We start from the raw sequence: 19755 nt of genomic DNA, 5'->3' as shown, positions 1-19755 counted from the left end.
GCTTTTCTTTTTGTTCAAAAATTCTCAATAAACGCTAAAATATCATGGGTTTAGATCAAAAGTATCATTTATGTCTAGCAAAATTTATTATTAATGAAGTGTAAACTAGCTACAAAAGGCTGGGATTACTTGCTGTACAGCCATTTCAAGTGAAATAGATTAAAATTAAAGAAGACAAAAATACCTACCAATATGGAGGAAACACAGATTCTGATGAGGATACTATTGAAGAAGAAATGAATGTTAAGGGTGGAGAGATTAAATGGAAAACTTTGCCAAAGAAACTGTTAGGAAAGTGAGGATGTAACCCCATAGACTGGCATAAAAAGGTACTGGTATGGCACACAGAAAACCAAAAATCAAAATATATCATGGAAATGCCAAAGAAAAACAAGCTTCTGGACTTTGTGAGCATGCTGATAAAAGGAAGCCATTAGTTTTCCTCATGGAAATGAGCAGCAATGTACAGGTATCTTTGAAAACTACATATATTATTGTGGTGGTTGTTGGCCTCGATCAGGATGCCTCACTTTCCCTTACAGCAGCTTTTAACATAGTRTTTCTACCTACCAAGTAGTATTTGATTCTCATGGTTGGATACATCTAAAACAGAAAGGCCAGTTCACATAAAACCTACAATACAAACTCTTTGGCACTGGCAGAGTGATCTTCCAAATAACCTTTTGGAAGAGTTTGGAATAGTTCTGTCTTTCGCAAATGTCACACAAGTACTTGGCTCAGACAATATACCTACCCACAGCCCTCTCTTGCAAAAATATTTTTTTATGAACTTATCTAATTTATGAACGTCTGGTACCATAATGAACAATTGGACATGCCAAAGAAATTTTGGACTAGCGTGTTCTTTTGAAAACTCTGGGAAATACATATGGTAGGTCAGCTTATATTTTTATTTATAGAAGAGAGAGAGAAAGAGAAAGAAATTGCTATCTAAGTAAAATACATTGGCCATTTTATAACTTTTTTTGTAACAGACAGAATTCTTCAGATCTCTGAAAAGGAGTATTGCAACAATATATGTCTCAAAGTTTCCTTCAAAAACAAAACAAATGCACTTTCACATTTCTCCTTAATTTTACCTTGACAGCAGCCGCAGTGTTCCATTAGTAATATCTGTGTATGAGAGATTTAAATAGAGCAGGGATGGACAGCCTTCTGATATGAGTCTCATTGAGTCATCCTGAATAATAAAAAAAGAATTCTTGAAGTACATAAAAACATAATTGCATTAATTGATTTGAAATTTTTAAACACAGTAATAGAAGAAAATAAAAGCTGAACAGATTATATTAATTGCTGTATAACAAAATGATTTTCTTCTGGAAACCTCTTACTAGAATATTAAGAGATGCACTATACTACTTTAATTCCCTTGAAGAATGATAATTTCAAGATCTCAGTTCAAGGATACACTATACACTACTCAGTCCAGTGGATCTCCTGAGGAACAGAAAGCAGCACGTGTCCTTGTGAAGAGGAAGACTAACTGCATACTAGGCAAAAGTGTGCCCAGCGGGTCAAGGCAAGTGGTTATTCCCCTCTGGTGGGTCCAGGTTTGGACTCTCCAGTACACTAAAGATATGGGCATTTATATCTCGAATTAACTCATGTTTTCTAAAGTTTAAATCAGTTATTAAATCAGAAGAAAAATCCTTCTGGATATGGACATTCTTTGGCAAGTCCAGAGGAGGGCCACCAAAATTGTTAGATGCAATGGAGACTGAGAAAATTTCCTAATGGGAGAGCATGGGAAAGACTTAGCCAGACCCTTCTTCAAAGTGAAATGCTACAGGATAAGATGCAGGAGACACAAGCTGCAACACAATGAATTCCAATAATATACTAAGAGTTGCCAAACACTGGAACAATTTGCCCAGATTGAGCAAGCTCCATCCTCAAAGCTACATGGACTTGGTTGTTTACGACAAGGTCATAAGCAGCCTGATTGAGCTGAATCTGCTTCCCCTGGGACGCTGAACTAAATGATCTGCAGAGCTCTCTTTCAATACAAATGACTCCATGAATGGTCCAAAATGATGAACTTCATCAAGTTCTCAGTACACACCATATTTCTGCTAATAATCAGGAGTTAAAAATATTATCAAATGGTTGTTCAGCTGTTTTTTTTTTTTTCTGCTAAGATGTCCACAGCGAAATCCAGTTATGTGAATGCAACTCATTTAGACACACTTCAGTTAGAGCAGTTACAATAAGAGGTGAAAAGATGTAGTGCATGCTGCAAAACCCAAACACTTACTCAGGAAGTTAGAGTGGGTTAACTCTGTGTTGCCGTGTTCACAGTGTTATTGGTATAACATAAAATACCTGGTCCAAAGTCGGCTGGGGTACATCTACATGATCACAGAATCATGGAATCATGAAGGGTGGGAAGGCTGGAATCTCTCTTTGGAGAACATCCAGTCCAACCCCCTGCTCCAGCAGGGACACCCAGAGCACGGGGCACAGGGCGGCATCCAGGCGCCTTTGGAAGATCTCCAGAGAAGGAGACTCCACAGCCTCCCTGGGCAGCCTGTGCCAGGGCTCKGGCACCTTCACTGTTAAGCAATTTTTCCTTAAGTTCCTGTGGAGCTTTTGGAGCTTCAGTTTGTGGTCATTTCCTCTAGTTCTGTTGGTGGCTACGTGGCCACCACTGAAAAGAGAGTGGCCCCATCCTCCTCACTCCCTCCCTTGAGGTATTTTCACAAACTGATCACATCTCCCTCCCCTCAGCCTTCTGTTCTCCGGGCTGAACAGGCCCAGCTCTCTCAGCCTTTCCTCACAGGGCAGATGTTTCAGATCCCTACCAGTCTCGCAGCCCTGCACTGGACTCTCTCCAGTAGTCCCACATCCAAAATTCTTTCTATATCTATTGGACTTTTTTTTTTTAACTTTTATCTTTTATTTTTACCTTAAACTGAAGCAGGATTTATGACAAGGTCATAAGCAACCTGATCTAGCTGGATCTGCTCTGACTGGGAGATTGAACTAAACAATTTCCAGAGGTTCCTTTCAATCCAAATCATACTGACAGCTCACTAAAATATTTATGAGACTTCACAGAAAAGAGGAAAACTGGATGAAAATAGGAAATCATGATCTTGTCAAAGTRAGGACTGGATTTAATTATAAGAAAGTAAACTTAAGAAACTTCAGGTAGCCCTTTAAAAGACATCCTAAATGATATGCCCTCAATACGTTACAGAATGTGAATCAGCTTCAGCAAGGTGATTTGCAAAGCATCTTAGTCCATACCCCAAACTGAGTTTGGAAAAACACAACAGACTTTGATAACTGCTTATCTAATCTATCCTTGGCAAACCTATGCTGGACATTCTTTTTATCTAAGTGGATGCTTATACATTGATGAAATTTGTTTAGTCCTTTCAGTAATGAAGAATGGTATTAAGCTCTGCCAAATTTGTGTGCATCTGAGCTAATTAAATACACTCTGAACTGTTCTGGATGAAAATTAACTGGCTGAAATACCTGGAGTAAGATCAACATCACTAAATTTCAGACATACAGAATAGATCTACATCGTGGACATACCTGCCTAGCTATAGTTAATAGAAAGAAAAAAMCATTTTTAGGGAGTGATGCATCTAAACTATTTGACCACCTACTTAGCAAGAGTTTAATCAGACCTTTGATACATCTCTAAAAATGTTTACATTTAGGCAAATTTCATTTTTTTTTTTTTTTAATAAAGACATAAAGCAAGGAAGATTGAGCTCAATTGTCATTTTATTTTTCATGTACCCCTCAGATTTTTTTTCTGGTAGGCTTTTATATTGCTACCTTTTGTAACCTTTTTTTTTGACATATGGTTGCCCTTGACCCCCATTTACACCTTATAATACCAATAGGAGATAAAAGAAGCAGATTTGGGACATATGTATAACAAGAATATGCTTTTTATCTTTTCACTTACATCAGAGATGTCAGATTTTCTTTGTTTACTTACAAGTCCTATGCAAGTTAAGTGTCCTGACCAGTTAAGTATCTTTTGTCTACTTTGCTACTATTCAGCAGCAAAGTCAAACAGAATGGACAATCAYGTAACAGTGTTTGAGTCTTTACAATTTGGCAAGCCCTAGTCCTCTTTAATTTATTGTCTTGACGTGGGAACTTACAACCAACAAGATCCTGGAGAAGCTCATAGCCTCTAAATAGTATCCGGCCAAAATAATTTCATGTAGTAAATATTACATGTGAAAAGCCTGAAAGAAGATCACCTAGTATAAAGAGAATTCTACRATGGTATTCAATGGAGCTCATATATATGATAAAGGCTTATCCTTTCCTTGTAGCTTATACAGCAAGCAAAATTGCATTAACTGTGAAAACAGGGTGAGAACAAGAAAATAAAGACAACATCAACATAGCAAAGAGACAAAGATAAATGTAAAGCAGTACCAAAACTGAGTATTATAAATTAGAACTTTACAACTCTTTTGTCGTTCTTAACTTTCTAAATCTGTGTTCTCACCGCTTTAAACCCACCATCCTAAGTCATTTTTATGTGAAGTTCATGAGCTKTAGTGAATTCTCAGTAATTCTTAAACCCTGTGTGGATTCATTGCTTTATTTCTGGGCTATGCTTTGAACATACAATTTGCTCCAAAGACAACTGAACTACATCAAATCACTTGTTCATATATTTAACACTATAGGAAGTCCATACACAGATTATTATGTTACTCTGTTAAGAACTACAATGTTTCAAAATCTTTGATTTTTATTTTAATTACTAGAAAAAAATGTATATATCAGTGTCATTTCTAAGAAATGATTTATTAAAGCAGTTAAATTTAATCAGAGAACAGCTATAGAAAAAAATCAGAAAAAGCTAAGAGAAGTAAGAAAATATTGAAGTGTTTTAGGAAAAAGAATGGATAGAATATAATGGTGATTTTATAATCCTTACACATCTTTCACATAAAGAGTCTCACAAATATCCAGAAATGTAGATATTTTGAGAGGCTAAGTCTAGTTCTRTTGAATGAAGCAATAAAGGAACTTGGAGACATCACAGGCTTAAAACGTACTTATCCTGACAACTTTATACTTAGTCTAACTTAGTAGCTCCGATCTTATTAAGCTCTGTAGTAACATTGCCAAATACAACTAATTAGTTAGGAACACAATTTCCCTTTACATCGGTATGATTTGTGTATTAAAATCCCCAAAGAATTTCAGAAAATATTCCTTCTTCCTATAAATTAAATACTGCAGAGAAAGTTTATTATACTTACATTTAATCCCTGGCATTCAGAGAGATTTAAATCTTGCAAATTTTTACATTCACCTAAAATCAAAAAATAAAAACGTCACATTATAAGAGAAACTTAAGAAATCCCATTACAGATTCAGTCCATCTAAACCATATCAGATAATTTAGAATRAAGTACAAAAGAAAGAACAAAGAGAAGTAGAATAAAAAGTTGGAAGAAGTTGTCCATGGGTGTTATATTCATGAACTAATGGCTGGGTTATGAATCAAGTTGATTTATCTCGTGTCATCAAAGAAACAGAGAGTTACCTAACTAAGCAATTTGGAGTTAGGAAATGCCAGAAGTAGGGGTTTTTTAAAGCTTATCTGTCACTCTCACCCATATATTATGATACTGGTCTTTAATGATGAACATAAACTACTATTTCCCTTAAAAGCAGAGGTGCAGCAGATAGACCAGCTGTAGGGAAAGCCCTTCTTCTGTTCTGCAGTTATGAAATTTCACAGAGTAGCAGAAGATAGATGGCTGGCACCCCTTCAGCCACTCCCCCCTGATTTTCTAGCCTATTATCCAAAGTAAAAATGCAAAACCTCGTCTGCTAAATGCTGTAACACTTTCTGCTTCAACCTAATATTGAGAAATACCTGATCTGTTTAAACTGAAATGAAAAAAAAATAGGCCTGATACAGATATCTGATGGGAAAAATGTAATTGGAAATGTTTATATAGTTACAATAAATACAAAAAAAAAGGTTAAAATTACCATTTTCACATGATAATTATAAAAAAAGAAAGTCAAATATGCTATCTCAATTGCAATCAGCATATATCAACAACAGGTTTATACATCCTTTCTATGGAAACCATGACCTTACTCAAATCCTGTTATGTTGCTTCACTCAATGTCATTTTGAAGAGTAGGAGAGACTCTGGACAACTTGAAAAACCCTCATCAGTTAAAATTGTCATTAGGCTGCTAAGCCAGAGGAGAGACATATCTCCCACATGCTCTTGCCCTAATACTAACTCAGGCAGAATCATTTTACATGTGAGTAAACAGGACTGAAAGGAATTGTTCATTCTGGTATCATAACTGAATAGAGGTTAGTTTGAAGGCACAAATTAATTCTAGGAATAAATGCAACCTCATAGTCAGAAGATAAAAGGGAAGAGGAAAAGAATTTACATATTTCAAATTATCTTTCCTCCTCCAGATTCCTCTATTTTTTCTGTTTCAGATACACGAGCTATCACTTTGCCAGACCTAATAGAATTGTGCAACAGTTCAAAGCAAGACAGCGGATCCCAATCATGATGTAAATTATTAAAATGTGATCAACTTATACCAATTAGCCCAACGTTCCAAAAAATAATAAATAAAATTTCAATTTTCACATAAGGGATAAGGTCATTAATACAACTGCTCATCCACACTGTGAATTAATAGAATGTGAATATATAGAGAACCATCAATCACCTACAGGAATGAAATGGGGAAAACATTCAAAGGGTTTTCAAAGATAACAGCAACAAGGGGCCACGCGGGCTGGGAGGACCCAGGGCTGCTCCATTTGTGTGACGAGTTGCAATCACACGAACACTGAGAGTGAATCGTCCCTTCGGTCTAGATGTTGTTTAAACTCACACACCAATTTATTTAGAAACTACAAATCGCCCTGCTTTCCGAAGGATTTTSCATAGTATTAGCTGATTTAAGCCAACGTGTTTTACTCAGGGTAGAGAAAAGGCTTCCGGGCCCCCATCAGTGGTGTGGAGACACAGTCTGTGTGCCCTGAGGTACCTTCAGAGGGGACTCGGTACCTCCCTGGGCGGGAGGTGAAGGCGGCCGGCTCCTTACGTGTTCCGGGGCCAGCTGCTGGAAAGGGGGCACATCTCCACCTCCAGCACCTTTCAAGCTGTGCTTGCAAGGCAAACTCTAAAGGCCATGCCCTTTTGCTGAATATACAAGAATCTCCGATTAAAAATCAGTGAGAAGCCAGTCCTTTTGTGATAAATTTGCCACGTTTAATCACAAGTGAATCACAGTGCGTCAGAGCCAGCAGTGAGAGCAAAAACGAGACATGCCATTAACAGCTGAGAATATCCATGCAGCTCTGAGCAGGGCGATGCCTGAGAGCTTGACTGACTGCTGTGTGCTCTGTTCAAGGCTCGATGGAAATGTCTGCCTTATCTTCTCTAACATTTTGCCTCTCTTCCAGCGCAGGGATTTCACATACCCCAGCTGCGCCTCCTCACATCCGAACAACACTGCTTAAGACTATCCAAATACTCCGGCTGTTCCAGCTGTCACAGAACATAACAGGGACCAGCTGAATGTCAAGATGCAAGTAGTAACTGTTATGATACTGCTTCTTCTCTGTAAAGTGTCTGACTTTAAAAAGACAAGGAACAGGAGTCTGAGAAACAATGAAAGGGACAGAACCTTAAGGAAAAGCTCTAGCACCGTCAAGCGCAACGCGCCCGGTCTCCCCTGCGATACATACACTTATCTTCATGAGAAATATCTAGATTGCCAGGAAAGAAAATTGATTTTTGTATCAGCTGATTGGCCCGATGATTTAAAACACATGCTGCTAGCAAGAAACAGGATCCGTAAACTGAAGAATAATATGTTTGCCAGGTATAAGGTATTGAAAAGTCTGGATTTACAGCAGAATGATATATCAAAAATTGAGAGCCAGGCTTTCTTTGGTTTGCATAAGCTTACCACACTCTTACTTCAGCACAACCAATTAAAGAGTTTATCTGAGGAGGTTTTTATTTACATGCCCATGCTAAACTACCTGCGTCTTTATGATAATCCCTGGCATTGCAACTGTGAACTGGAAACTCTTGTTACGATGCTACAGATTCCAGCAAACAGGAATTTGGGGAATTATGCCAAGTGTGTGCATCCAATTGAACTGAAAAACCAGAAGTTAAAGCAGATAAAGGCTGATCAGCTTTGTGGTGAAGAGGAAAGGCAGGACCCCCAAAGCATACGAAAGGAGAAGCCTGAGGCCATGAAACCAGAATTTGATTCCTCTCTGTGCCACATGTACGTGTTCCCGGTACCAACGCTGAACTGCAAGAGAAAAGGTTTGTATTATACTTTATAACGCAATGAGTTACATTACTTTTCTAGTTCCCTTACTATATTTGTCCCCACATTAACTACAGCAAATCAATATAGCACCAGTACTGGCTCAACTTTCCTTAACCTGTGATTACAAGCAACAAGCAGGAGCTCTTTCAGTGTTTCACCTCCACTCCACAGGCCCAATTCTGCAAACGAATATCCTGAAGTGTTCTCGTACAAATAATGAAGTGAAAATCAACAKGACTAAAATTAAGCATTGCCTAAGTTCTTGTAGTACCAGCACCTCACTCCTCTGCTTTTACAGCTCTCAAGATGCTGTTATTGCAGCTGCTCCAGAGCTCCGCACCGGCAGAGAGAAGGGGCACAGATTCTCTTGTCCTCTTTCCAGGCTGTGAACATAAAGATGTCAAAAAAGACCCGATTTGTCTCAGTCCYTGTTTGGGAACTGGGCTCCCAATCCTCAGCACAGCCTGATGGCAACAGAGAGGCATCACATCCACATCTCCTCTGTGCAAGATTTCTTCCATGGAGGAAAAACTGCGGGTGCCTCTCAGGACCCAGGAGACGTTTCAAAGTTCAAGTGCCTTCAAGAAATGTTAGTCAGAAACTTGGCCCCATTCCCTCCCCAAACGCATCTCAGGCTCCTGCAATCCACAGTTAAGCCTTAAGGGGAATTCAGCTGGGGAATATATCAGTATAAAAACACACATTTATTCACGCTTTATATTTCCCATATTTTAGGCCATGATGAAACAAAGCAAAGAACAAAACAAACTGGAAGCGAATTGTAAAAAAAAAATCATTACCAGGAGTAGCCTATGAGGAGACTAGGAGACTAGGAGTACTAGGAGGTTTTTTCTCACAGTTGTCAAAATACAGCCTGCAATGACTGAGTGCTGCACTCTGCTTTGCCTACTTTTATTTTGCAAAATGTTCGCCAAACTTCTACACAGTTCTTCTATTTAATAGTGACTTTAAATGTATATACCAATTCTTATTCCCAATCCTAAAACTAGAGAGAAGCTCAGAGACCAGAATAAGGCGACAATATCTAAAGAATCACTAACATCAGATTTGACTACATGGTTTATCTGTTATATTTGTCATAAAAAAATCCCCCAGGCTTTGTCCTTGTCCACATAGCTAAACTTTGCACTCTTCTCCCATTTTTATTTTATTTTATTTTTTTACCATGCAACTGCTATCTCTTTTGAGATATGAATTCTTTATGTTTTCATACTGGCTAGAGTATGTTTGTTGCTATTTACTTCCTTTACTTTTCCCAGTACAACAGGATCTTAATTATTATTGGCACCGCCTTGAGGCTCCAGAAAAGAGTTCAAGGGAACAAACTCAGCCCTATCATATAACTCATGACAAAAGAACTTTCCCAACCTTCCTGCTCAGTGGCATACTAAAGACTAGATGAATATCACAATATACTCAAAAATACTCAAAGTATATTCAAAAGTTTTGGCCAGATAAATGTTCATATAACCCTCCATTGCAGTCTGCTCTTCATTGCTTTTTAAAGCATTTAAAAAACGGATTCTTGTCTTCAGGACTAGGGAACAAACAGTAACTTCCCAACCCACAYGAGCGAATTAGAGGGCACAGGGAGCCCCTCCTTCAGGCCACCCGCTGGCTGCGTCACCCCAGGGCCCGGCTCATTGTGCGAGTCCCACATTTCTCAGGACACACCAGGGCTTCCCTACATATGCTGGGCAGACGGACACACACAGCCCAGCAACATTCGGGATTTCCAAACATATGGCCCTTTGCTGAACGTGCTGTACTGACTGCTTTGGGCAGCAGATGCACAATTAAACTGAGCCTACCAGAAATAGGAGGAGCATACACCCCAAATCCTGGGAAAGAAGGAAAATTCCTCAGATCTACCTGGACAAGATTTTGGAGTAGGGAAAAAAAGAYGTATAACGTGGGAAACTAGTAAAATACCACAAATGGCTGCAGCTGCACAAAYGCTTCCCTTCCAAGGGAGGGGATGGAGCGACAGGCTGTGGAGCCTACGCTGAATCTCAAAGGAGCAGGGCCTKCCCTTCGCCCCTCCAGGCAGCAAATTCCAGTTCATGCCAGAAAACGTGTGAGAAAGCCCTCTTAATTTTTTAATGTAAAGATATATACATGCTCCTTTTCAAATCAGAACATTCTCCTTTTCAAATCAGAACTCCTTGCTCTTATCTCATCAGATCTCCTATGTGCTACAACTGTCAAAATATAATTCTAACATTATACAAAAACTATAATTACAGCATGATTCTCCTTCCTTTAAGAAAAGCAAAAAAGTTCAATGCAAATATTCCTTCTGTTTGCTTTTCCACAAAAGAATCTGGGTTCACAAGAGCAGTTCAAAAAGCATCTATTCATGTCCTGCAGCCTCCCAAGGTCTCTAAAATCAAACATTATTTGCCTTATTTGATAAATATGCCTTCAACTTGGACATCTGCACAAACATGAAACACTCAGATCAGARCGGGCTCCTCCCAAAGCTCTACTGAAGTTTAGATCTAAGGCAGGAAGTCTCCGAAATGCTGCATTCAGAATTTAAAATGTACAGTGACTGTACCGATTTTGGCACAGAAACTAGGAACAGGAACTACTTACTTTCATACAAAGACAGTCAAAGAGGAGATGACATCCATCCTTTCCATAAAAGCTCAGGATTAGAACACTCATTGAGAAAACACGGAACAGGGAGATTGGGTTCATGCTGCAGTTTTCCTGAGATGATGCAAATCACGGCTTGCACTTCTTGGGAATGTGAATGGGACACTGAGCTTTCTGCAACCCTTCTACAAGGAACTCTATAAGGACAGATGAATATTAGCTGCTTTGGTAATGGCAATTACATATGTAGTAAAGAGAAGAAGATGATACTAATGTGGGGATAGTGGAAAAAAATGAAAGAAGACAAGGAGAAAATAATGCTAGACTGATAAAGGGAAAAGAAAGGAAAATATAAAAAATAGATAGAGCAAATAGTCAAATTAATATAAATTTGCCTTTCTGTTCTTTCAATTTAGCCCTTTCCCACAGTTAGCATGAACATATTTCTAAATGATTGCTGAATAATAGTTTACCCTGCATTTACAGACAAATCAGAGAATAGATCTTAGAAAAATAAAAATGTTAAAGTGTCCTGCATTTTCCCATGTAGTTTCTAAGCCTTTTCATGATTTTTTTGAGATACCAACTCTGATTTTTCTCTGGAGACACAATAAACAACTCATTTTCTCTTGGTAGCTCTGTGTGATAATCAACTGTGACATAAACAGGAAAAATAATCTAAAGCTTATGCAAAATATGTCTTTTTCATTTTTAAAGATTTAAAGAAAGTTCCAGGTAACATACCTCCAGATATAATTAAACTTGATTTGTCCAACAACAAAATAAGACAACTACGAGCCAAAGAGTTTGAAGATGTCAGTGAACTGAAGATATTAAACCTGAATAGCAACGGATTAGCTTACATTGATCCTGGTAAGAATAATTTTACATATTCATTCTTATTAATGATATACTTTGGCTATGTCTATCACACAGAGATAGAGTTGGGGAAAAAAAAAGATTTAAAAATCTATCACATAGAGTTGGGGGAAAAAAGATTCAAAAGTGATGAAAGGTAGTAATTGCTGATGTCAGGAATAGACACTAATTTCAGATTCCATATTCTAATACTAAGAAGTCAACCAAGTGCAAAAAAAAATCAGTTTGGCAGGCTAGTAAGTTCCACAAAGGCTGAAGAGTTGAATGACTTTTAAAATATCTTGGCGAATTCTGTTAGAGAGTATCACATAATTTGGTTGTTTTTCAGTCATATTGGATACTAAAGTAAGAGACAAATTGAAAGGATTTTAAACCTTTTGGGTTAAAAATCCAATATATGATTGCTCTCTTACAGAGAGCCCTGTAAGGCAGGGTAACTCAAGGAGCATTATATACACAACTTGCTTATTTTTATACATGTTAGGGTTTTTAATTACAAAAATAGAGGTAAGAGAGAGATGGAGAGAAGGAAACAAAAATTAGAACCTATTCTCTTAAACCTTCTAAAAGTTCTATATATGCAAAAATGCATACATACATATATATAAAAAACAACAGACTTGCATATTGTCATAGAATTAATAAATTCTCTGTATCAGGGCAACAACAGCAGGGTTGCACAAGCAAAACAACAGTTCACTGATGCCGTCCAGCTTCACTTTCTTAATATTACCTTCATGCATGGTCATATTTACCAGCAACACCACTGTTCTACTGTTGACATATTTAGGTCAACACATATTTATACACATAAATATTTTCAGAATACAACCCACAATTCAAAGTCYAGTTTTTGAGAAGTCCTTAGCTCAGCAAAAAAAGCATTTTAACTAATGTATGGACACTTATTTTTTAAAGCCATAAAAATGTTTTTCTGGATGCAGATATTGAATTGCAGATACGCACTTTGTCTAACGAATCTTTATATCAATACTGTTTATACCAATAACTGTTTTTATATTGACAGCTGCTTTCTCAGGGCTCAGTAACTTAGAGGAGCTGGATCTCTCAAACAACAGCTTGCAGAATTTTGATTATGGAGTATTGGAAGATCTTTATTTTCTGAAAATACTGTGGCTGAGGGAGAATCCCTGGCGATGCGATTACAACATCCATTACCTTTTCTATTGGCTGAAGCATCACTACAACGTCCACTACAATGGCCTAGAATGCAAAATGCCTGAGGAATACAAAGGATGGTCAGTTGGAAAATACGTCCGGAGTTACTACGAGGAGTGCCCAAAAGACAAGCTGCCCATTTACCCAGAAAATTTTGATCTGGACAAAGACGATGAGGAATGGGAGCGACATAAAGAATCAGTTCAAACAGTAAAGAAGCATGGTGTAATTGTCACTGTAATAGGCTAATAAAGGATTTTTTTTTGTTAGTAGATTCACATATTTGATACTCTGACATGAAAAAAAATCATTGTTTACATTTTTGTTAACTATACAGATTGTTTGTAAGAATCTCTGCCTATGAAGAATTCTTCTTTTTTTTTTTTTTTGCAGTTAATAATTATACTGAATGGCATTAGTTATTGTTCCTGCCAACTTGTTCAGGACATGCTTGTGAAATATTCTGGCAATTATTTGAAACTTTGCAATAGAAATGGACAGAAACAAGCACAGAGCTGTGGTGGGGAGGAGTCCAAACACACAAACACAGCTCATGTGTTGACAGGAACTTACTGCGGAATTGTAGCCAAAACACATTTTCCTGAAGGTACCGCCCGTTCCTTATATCTACCAGTTTCTTGAAGCATTCCCAGAAGAGATTTCTAAGACTTTTGTACCACTTTCCTGATCTTTTATTGTATACAAAAAAGCAAACTGAAGAATTGCCCTAAATACAGTTTCTAGAATAAGAGGAATGGTTGTTGTTATACTGCTTATAACACAAGCCCAGAATTGGGGTCTACTGGCTTATTTACTGCTGATCATGGTTAGTATTGAGCAAATATTGCAGCCTCGGTCTCTTCTGTATTTCAGCCTTCAGAAAATAGGAATACTCAAGACATAATAGGTTCCAAAAACAAACAAACAAACAAAAAAAAATCAGTAACAGTACTGAAGTCTTTCTAAGGAGCATTTTAGGCTCTCATGTCAGTTTGACCTAGGTTACTTGACCAGATTTCTAGGTCAAGTGTATCCCCCTGCAGACTGCTGTGCTCTGCACGCCACATGCTGCTGCCCATCCAGATGGGATTCCCAAATTCCCTCCATCCAGGACTCATCTGTAAAGTGCTGCTATCTCCGTACCTCAGTGGAGTCTTGCAAGGATAGATTCATTCAAGATTGTGATGCATTCTAATGCTACTGCAATAGTGCCATACAAATTGCCTAGTGAACCAGACACCACCTCTAAAGTCCTTGCTATGTCACATAGTGAGTACATGGTACTTTACAGAAAAGCTCTTTTTATTGAATTACTGTACTTCACGTTTAGATAATACTTGTGGTTCCTCAATCTCTGTGCCAGTTAGTACTAAACTAACAGAACTAGTGCCATTATCTTAGTTATTAAAGGAGCATCCTTAGAAGATGGAATACAGCTGAGATTCCCATTTGGCCAGTAATATTTACAAGATGGGGCATTTTCTAGAAACCTTTAGAATTGCCAAAAGAAAAAAAAAAAGCTCTTATAGGTAGTAGCCAGTATTAAGTGAGCTCCTCCTCCTCCTCTCAAGCTCTGGGGGATATTTCCAGCACAGAATGAGAGTACTGGGAATGACTAAAAAGGGCAGATAATGGAACCGCAACAGAGCAGCTGTTACTGGCAACACAGCTAATGGGGAAAAGCTGAGCTGGAAAAAATGAATTTATAAACCACGTTAGGTTGATTTCTGCAGACAAAGAGTCAGTGTTCAAGGAAAAAAAGAATAAAGAAAAAAAAAAAGGAAATTAAAAAAAAAGAAACACAAAAGACTAGATAAAGGTCGGCCAAAGTCAGGGTACAAAGGGAGTCAGTCCATGAGGCCAAAGTCAGGGTACAAAGGGAGCCAGTCCATGAGGAGCACAGCAGGAAGGCTGGGTGAGAGGCCTCGGCCTCTGTGGCCAGCAAGAGGTCCGCAGTGGGGCTGGAGCATCGTGGCAGCCTCCTGCTTTAGACGTGTCACTGACCAAGCAGATCACTAGGTGCTTCTCTTCGGACCAAGGGTAGCAGGGACAGATTAAACACACTCTTCGGGAGCAGCGAGATTCAAGTATGCAACATGTAAGTAAAGCCTAAGTGAAGTTTATTGTAACTTATTGACATGGGGACTCTGAGGGCTTCTGTCTCAACAACTGTCTTGCAGGCAGAGGTCTCAGGGTGGACTTGGGCAATCAGTGTGGTCTCAGAAGCACCACAATGATAACAAAGCGATTTACTTTGAAGTATTTTAGATGGATGTCTCTAGATCTCAGAGAATCAACGAGAGAAAAGGCTTCTTGCAGCCAAAAGAAGGATGGACTGAAAAGTCTGAATGTCAGAATTACTCTTCAAAGGTCTAGCAGGAATCTGCTGTAATTTCATGGTCTGAAGCTACTGCATTTTTCAGCTTTTCAATGGAACTTCAGAACTTTTATGAGAGGGATAAAATATCAGTCAAGTGGTGTTTAAAAGAAAATACATGTATATATATAGAGAGAGAGTCTTCCTGGAAAACAGATAAACTAGTGGAAATCTGTATTTTCTATATAGCCAGCATTTTCAGACACTCATACTGAGAAAGTGGTAGAGTAGACAGTAATTGCAATTATAAAACTGTAAGACAGGAACATAAGAATGGATATATTAGATTGGGGTAAGGGTTTAATTAGGTGAGTTCTCCTGATGGTGACTTGTAGCAAATGTTTAGAGAAAAGACTGTATGAAGAGGAAAACCACAAAGAAGCAGCCTGCCCACGGAAAGAGACAAAATTAGATGTGGAAAAAATACATAAAGGAGAAAATGATTAATAGTTGGTCAAAAAAAAAAAAAAAGTACTACATTACAGGGTTATTTGCTGTTTCTCTGAGCTTCTCTGCAATTTTCTGTACAGTAAAGCATGAAACACCAGGAAACACCCCCCATGAAATACCAGAGCCACAAACCACAACTTAATGGTTGTACTATTTCATTACAAGGGCCCTGGGAGCATTTCTATGTTTAAAAGAAAATCATGGAGCTTCCTTTCCCTTCTTAGACTTTTTTAAAGTCCTGTCTTTCAGTAATTTATCTGGTCATTTCGCCTCCTTCTCTGTCCTTATCCAAGAGGTAACTGCACTTGTGTTGCCTTCTTGGGGCACAGAGTATGTCCTAAGGGATAAACCACAAAACCCGAAGAAGCTGTTGCCTCTGTCTACAATGAATATATTACACACACATTAAAAAAAAAGAGATTATTTTACTTCATGGCTGGACATGATGGGATGCAAAAAAAAAGGATAGGTCTGTCAATACTGTGACTACTACTGGGAATGAAACAGAAATCTTCAATTGCCTCTGAGGAAATCTGTGCTCCTGCACGAGGAGTATGAATGGCAACTTTTAAATGCAACTCCCAGGCACACATGGAGGTCAAATGATGCTCCAAGATCACTGAGTGGGTGGGGTAAAGCCACAAACAGCTGAGCTGTAATCCAGGCATCTCATAAAGTCAGTTTTTTTGGCACAACAATACATTTACTTGCCAAGAAGAGTTTGAGCTTGAGAAGTACAATATTTAGCTGCAGAAATTAAACAACGGCTACTGTATCATGCAATTACCACATAAGAAAGTTGCACTGCATGAAGAAAAATAAATTAAAAATTTCAGACAATTAATATGCAAATGAAAAATACTAACTTGATTAACCRGCCAAATAGACCTAAAAACAGCTAACATCACTGCTGATTTACCATTAACAATAAAAAGAGTCTGCCAAAATCTGTGTAATCTTGGATTTGTCTGGAAGATGAGGTCAGATCTGTAGTTTGGGGAAGTTAGAATGGAAAGGTCCACAACATCTGGAGCCTAGAACTGAACAGACAATTGGATGCAGATTGTTAGCTGAAGAAATGCCGAAGGAAGAGAATTCCAATATGATTTTCAACKTTTTAAAAATGTTACAGAAAATAGTTTTGCAGCAATTATGAGCCATCTCCAACAAYAGCACAAGCAGGCTGTATGGTCAATAGCAATGAGCTTTCAAAAATGAAATAYAGTATTAATCTACCATCAAAGAGCAATTGTACACATGAATGTGTTTTACTCTTAAAAGGAATTACAGTAAAACATCAAAGTAAGAAGAATCAGTTTTTGATATCAAAGTTTTCCAAACATTTGTGACAATTGCATGATTCATCAAAATTAGTTTAAAATCAGTAGCAGTAATTAGATGAAAATGAATATAATCTTTGATTTTGAACCTACTGAAAGCTTTTTTTCAAGAACAAAAAAAGAATCCAGAGTTTKTAGCTACACAGATTGAATTTAGTGTCTTGAATGAATAAAATATATGGAAATGGATGGCAACCTTTGCTGATACATCTAGGTTAAATTATTTCAACTGCATATGAATCAGTTTAAAGTATTTGATAAAAAAGACAGTGCTAAGATAAAGTTAGTAATGGAGCAACTGTTCTTACTTATTGTTAGCTTTGATGAGTKCTGTTTTCAGGCATTAAATCTTCAAACATCATCTTGCTTGCCTTAGACCATTATAGCTGCAACAAGGCCCACTTGCTGCCTGCGAACTCCCATAGAGTCTGCACTGCGTTCTTGCTTTCAGAAACTGTATATCATGCATCTTAACCACAGTTATGACAGGATAAATTCAAATCCTTTTCCTGGCTTGCAGCAGAAAGCTATATACAAMCTAGAAACACTGGTTCCTCAATAGCAGAAGATCATTAGAAACATCTCATCCAAAGTCTCCACACTTAATATTGTAGCAACRCATAATAAAGACAAATAGCACAACAAATGCAATTAATCATATATGAGATTTTATACCTACACATGCTAGCATTTTTATTAACAACAGCACTATGTCCAAAAACAGTAAAAAATGTTGGTTAATCTTCTAAGGAAAACTTATTTAAAAGGAAAAATTGCTCTGATGTTTTTTGGTAGACTGACAGGCACTAAAGAAATAAGTGAAGCAAGTAACAATGTTACTAACATTCCCAGAGAAAACAGAAATTATGTACAAAATTATAAATATATTACTGTGAAATGTAAATAAAAACAAAAGCTCTGGAAAGAGGAAATGCAGGAAAGTAAATATTAGAGTGTATAAAATTTTAGTTCATGTCACACAGTACACATTATTATAGTTTTAATTTTGTAATCAAATACATAAGGAAAGCAACATCATGAAAGCACTTAACATTTCTAAGTAGAGCCCCCATAAGGAGATGACGTGAGTGTATATGAATCATTTTGGCTTGCTTGCTTTATTATCTGCCAGAGTCCATTATAACATTAAATTAAATTATTTTACTAAATAACTTGCAGGCTGATATTGCTGAGAATGCTATTTTATCCTATGATTTAAAAGCCAAGACCATGATCAAATATACTTTTTATTCTTGGCCAATTGTCTTCTTCCCTCACCACTCTGGAGAGAAGATTGTTCTCACCCATAATTACACAATCATTTTCTAAACCAAAGAAAAGCACACTGAAATTTTTATATGCTGCATCAACGATTTCAGTTGTGTGTTATCAGATTAAATAATAAAGGCATTAAAATCTCAAAACATGAAACGACACTTTTTATTTGGAAATTAAAAACTTGTAAATTCATTTGCATTCAGTTAAAGCGTAGACTAGAAAGGTCAGTTTATTGCCTGTACCATTAGAGAAACACAAAAGCAAAGTGTGCCCAAAATCAAAAACATTTTGCCCAGGAATAGCAGAAAAAACACTCCTGAGAAAATACTATTGAGGTGTTTTAGCTCCATTCAGGATAAAGTGGCTGAACATAGTTAGTATGCAGGTAACTCCTAATGAATTAAGGGCACTTTAACATCTAGTACTGAGCCTTTAACCCCAATCACACAGGTTTTTCCTGCCCAGTTCTGTGCTAAGTGGAGCTATTCAACCGCTTTGGAAAAAGATGAGCTGAGCTGAGACTATTGCAAAAGGCTGTCACAGAGGGAATTAACTCCCGACCACTTGGACTTCCACATAAGCTGTCAGGAAGGACTACGATGCTCTTTCCACACCCAGAGAGACTCTGCCTTGGCAAGAGCATCAAACGCCATTTATACTTTGTGCTAAAATTTGAACGCTGCATTTGGACCACTCTGGGATTTTTAGTTATTTTTACCTCTGAAAATTGCTTTTAAAGATCCAGAGCAGGCAAAACTTTATTAGATTCTCAATTCTCAAAAGCACAGTACATTTGGGTGTTACCGACCCAGTTCCTCAGAAGGAACTTGCAGAAGTTATTGTATCTAAGGGAATTGTCCAGTTTCCCTATGCACAGTTTCAGTGATGCTCTGCACCAAGAGCTCCTCCAGAATGGTCCAAAATACTCTGTCAGTGCAGAGGAAATAGGAAATAAAAATAAAAAAATAAATAAATAAATAAAAATAAGCTCCAAAGTAATTTCTTTAAAATTAGAATGTTTGAAGTATTTTCTTTCAAAGTTAGTAATGCTGCATGTGGACAAATCTACATTTTACAAAACTATTAAGCTAGTCCCTATTCTGTAGATCCTTGTTTTACATCCAAATTAATTGTTCTCCAACACTCCTTCATCTTCCATCAGCAAAAAGTATTACTCAAGTACTACTCAAACAGGCACTAGGCATGTTTCTTATTTGTTGTCAATGACTGACAGGCAAGTATTTTCCCATTTATTCTACATGGTCCTAA

The 19755-nt window shown here is 37.5% G+C and overlaps 2 protein-coding genes across 2 annotated transcripts in view; one reads left to right on the top strand and one right to left on the bottom strand.

Annotated features, from left to right (window-relative positions):
• The window catches only part of FBXL13 (F-box and leucine rich repeat protein 13), a 69093-nt gene that overhangs the window by 35585 nt on the left and 13753 nt on the right, over positions 1-19755 (bottom strand). Inside the window, exons 9-10 of the mRNA XM_026046426.1 lie at positions 5277-5329; positions 1101-1201 (exon numbers count right to left, since the gene is read on the bottom strand). Of these exons, the coding sequence (XP_025902211.1) occupies positions 1101-1201; positions 5277-5329 (154 nt within the window). The remainder of the gene's footprint in view (positions 1-1100; positions 1202-5276; positions 5330-19755) is intronic.
• On the top strand, positions 7481-13562 carry LRRC17 (leucine rich repeat containing 17). Its single transcript, XM_026046425.1, has 3 exons — positions 7481-8354; positions 11701-11856; positions 12890-13562. The coding sequence occupies exons 1-3, from the start codon at positions 7598-7600 to the stop codon at positions 13288-13290; spliced, it is 1314 nt and encodes a 437-aa protein (XP_025902210.1). The 5' UTR covers positions 7481-7597; the 3' UTR covers positions 13291-13562.

Source organism: Nothoprocta perdicaria, unplaced genomic scaffold (genome assembly GCF_003342845.1).
Source record: "Nothoprocta perdicaria isolate Ctin4 unplaced genomic scaffold, notPer1 scaffold_44, whole genome shotgun sequence".
Lineage (NCBI taxonomy): Eukaryota > Metazoa > Chordata > Aves > Tinamiformes > Tinamidae > Nothoprocta > Nothoprocta perdicaria.
Note: the sequence above shows the minus strand (reverse complement) of the source record. Positions and strands in the feature narration are given on the sequence as shown.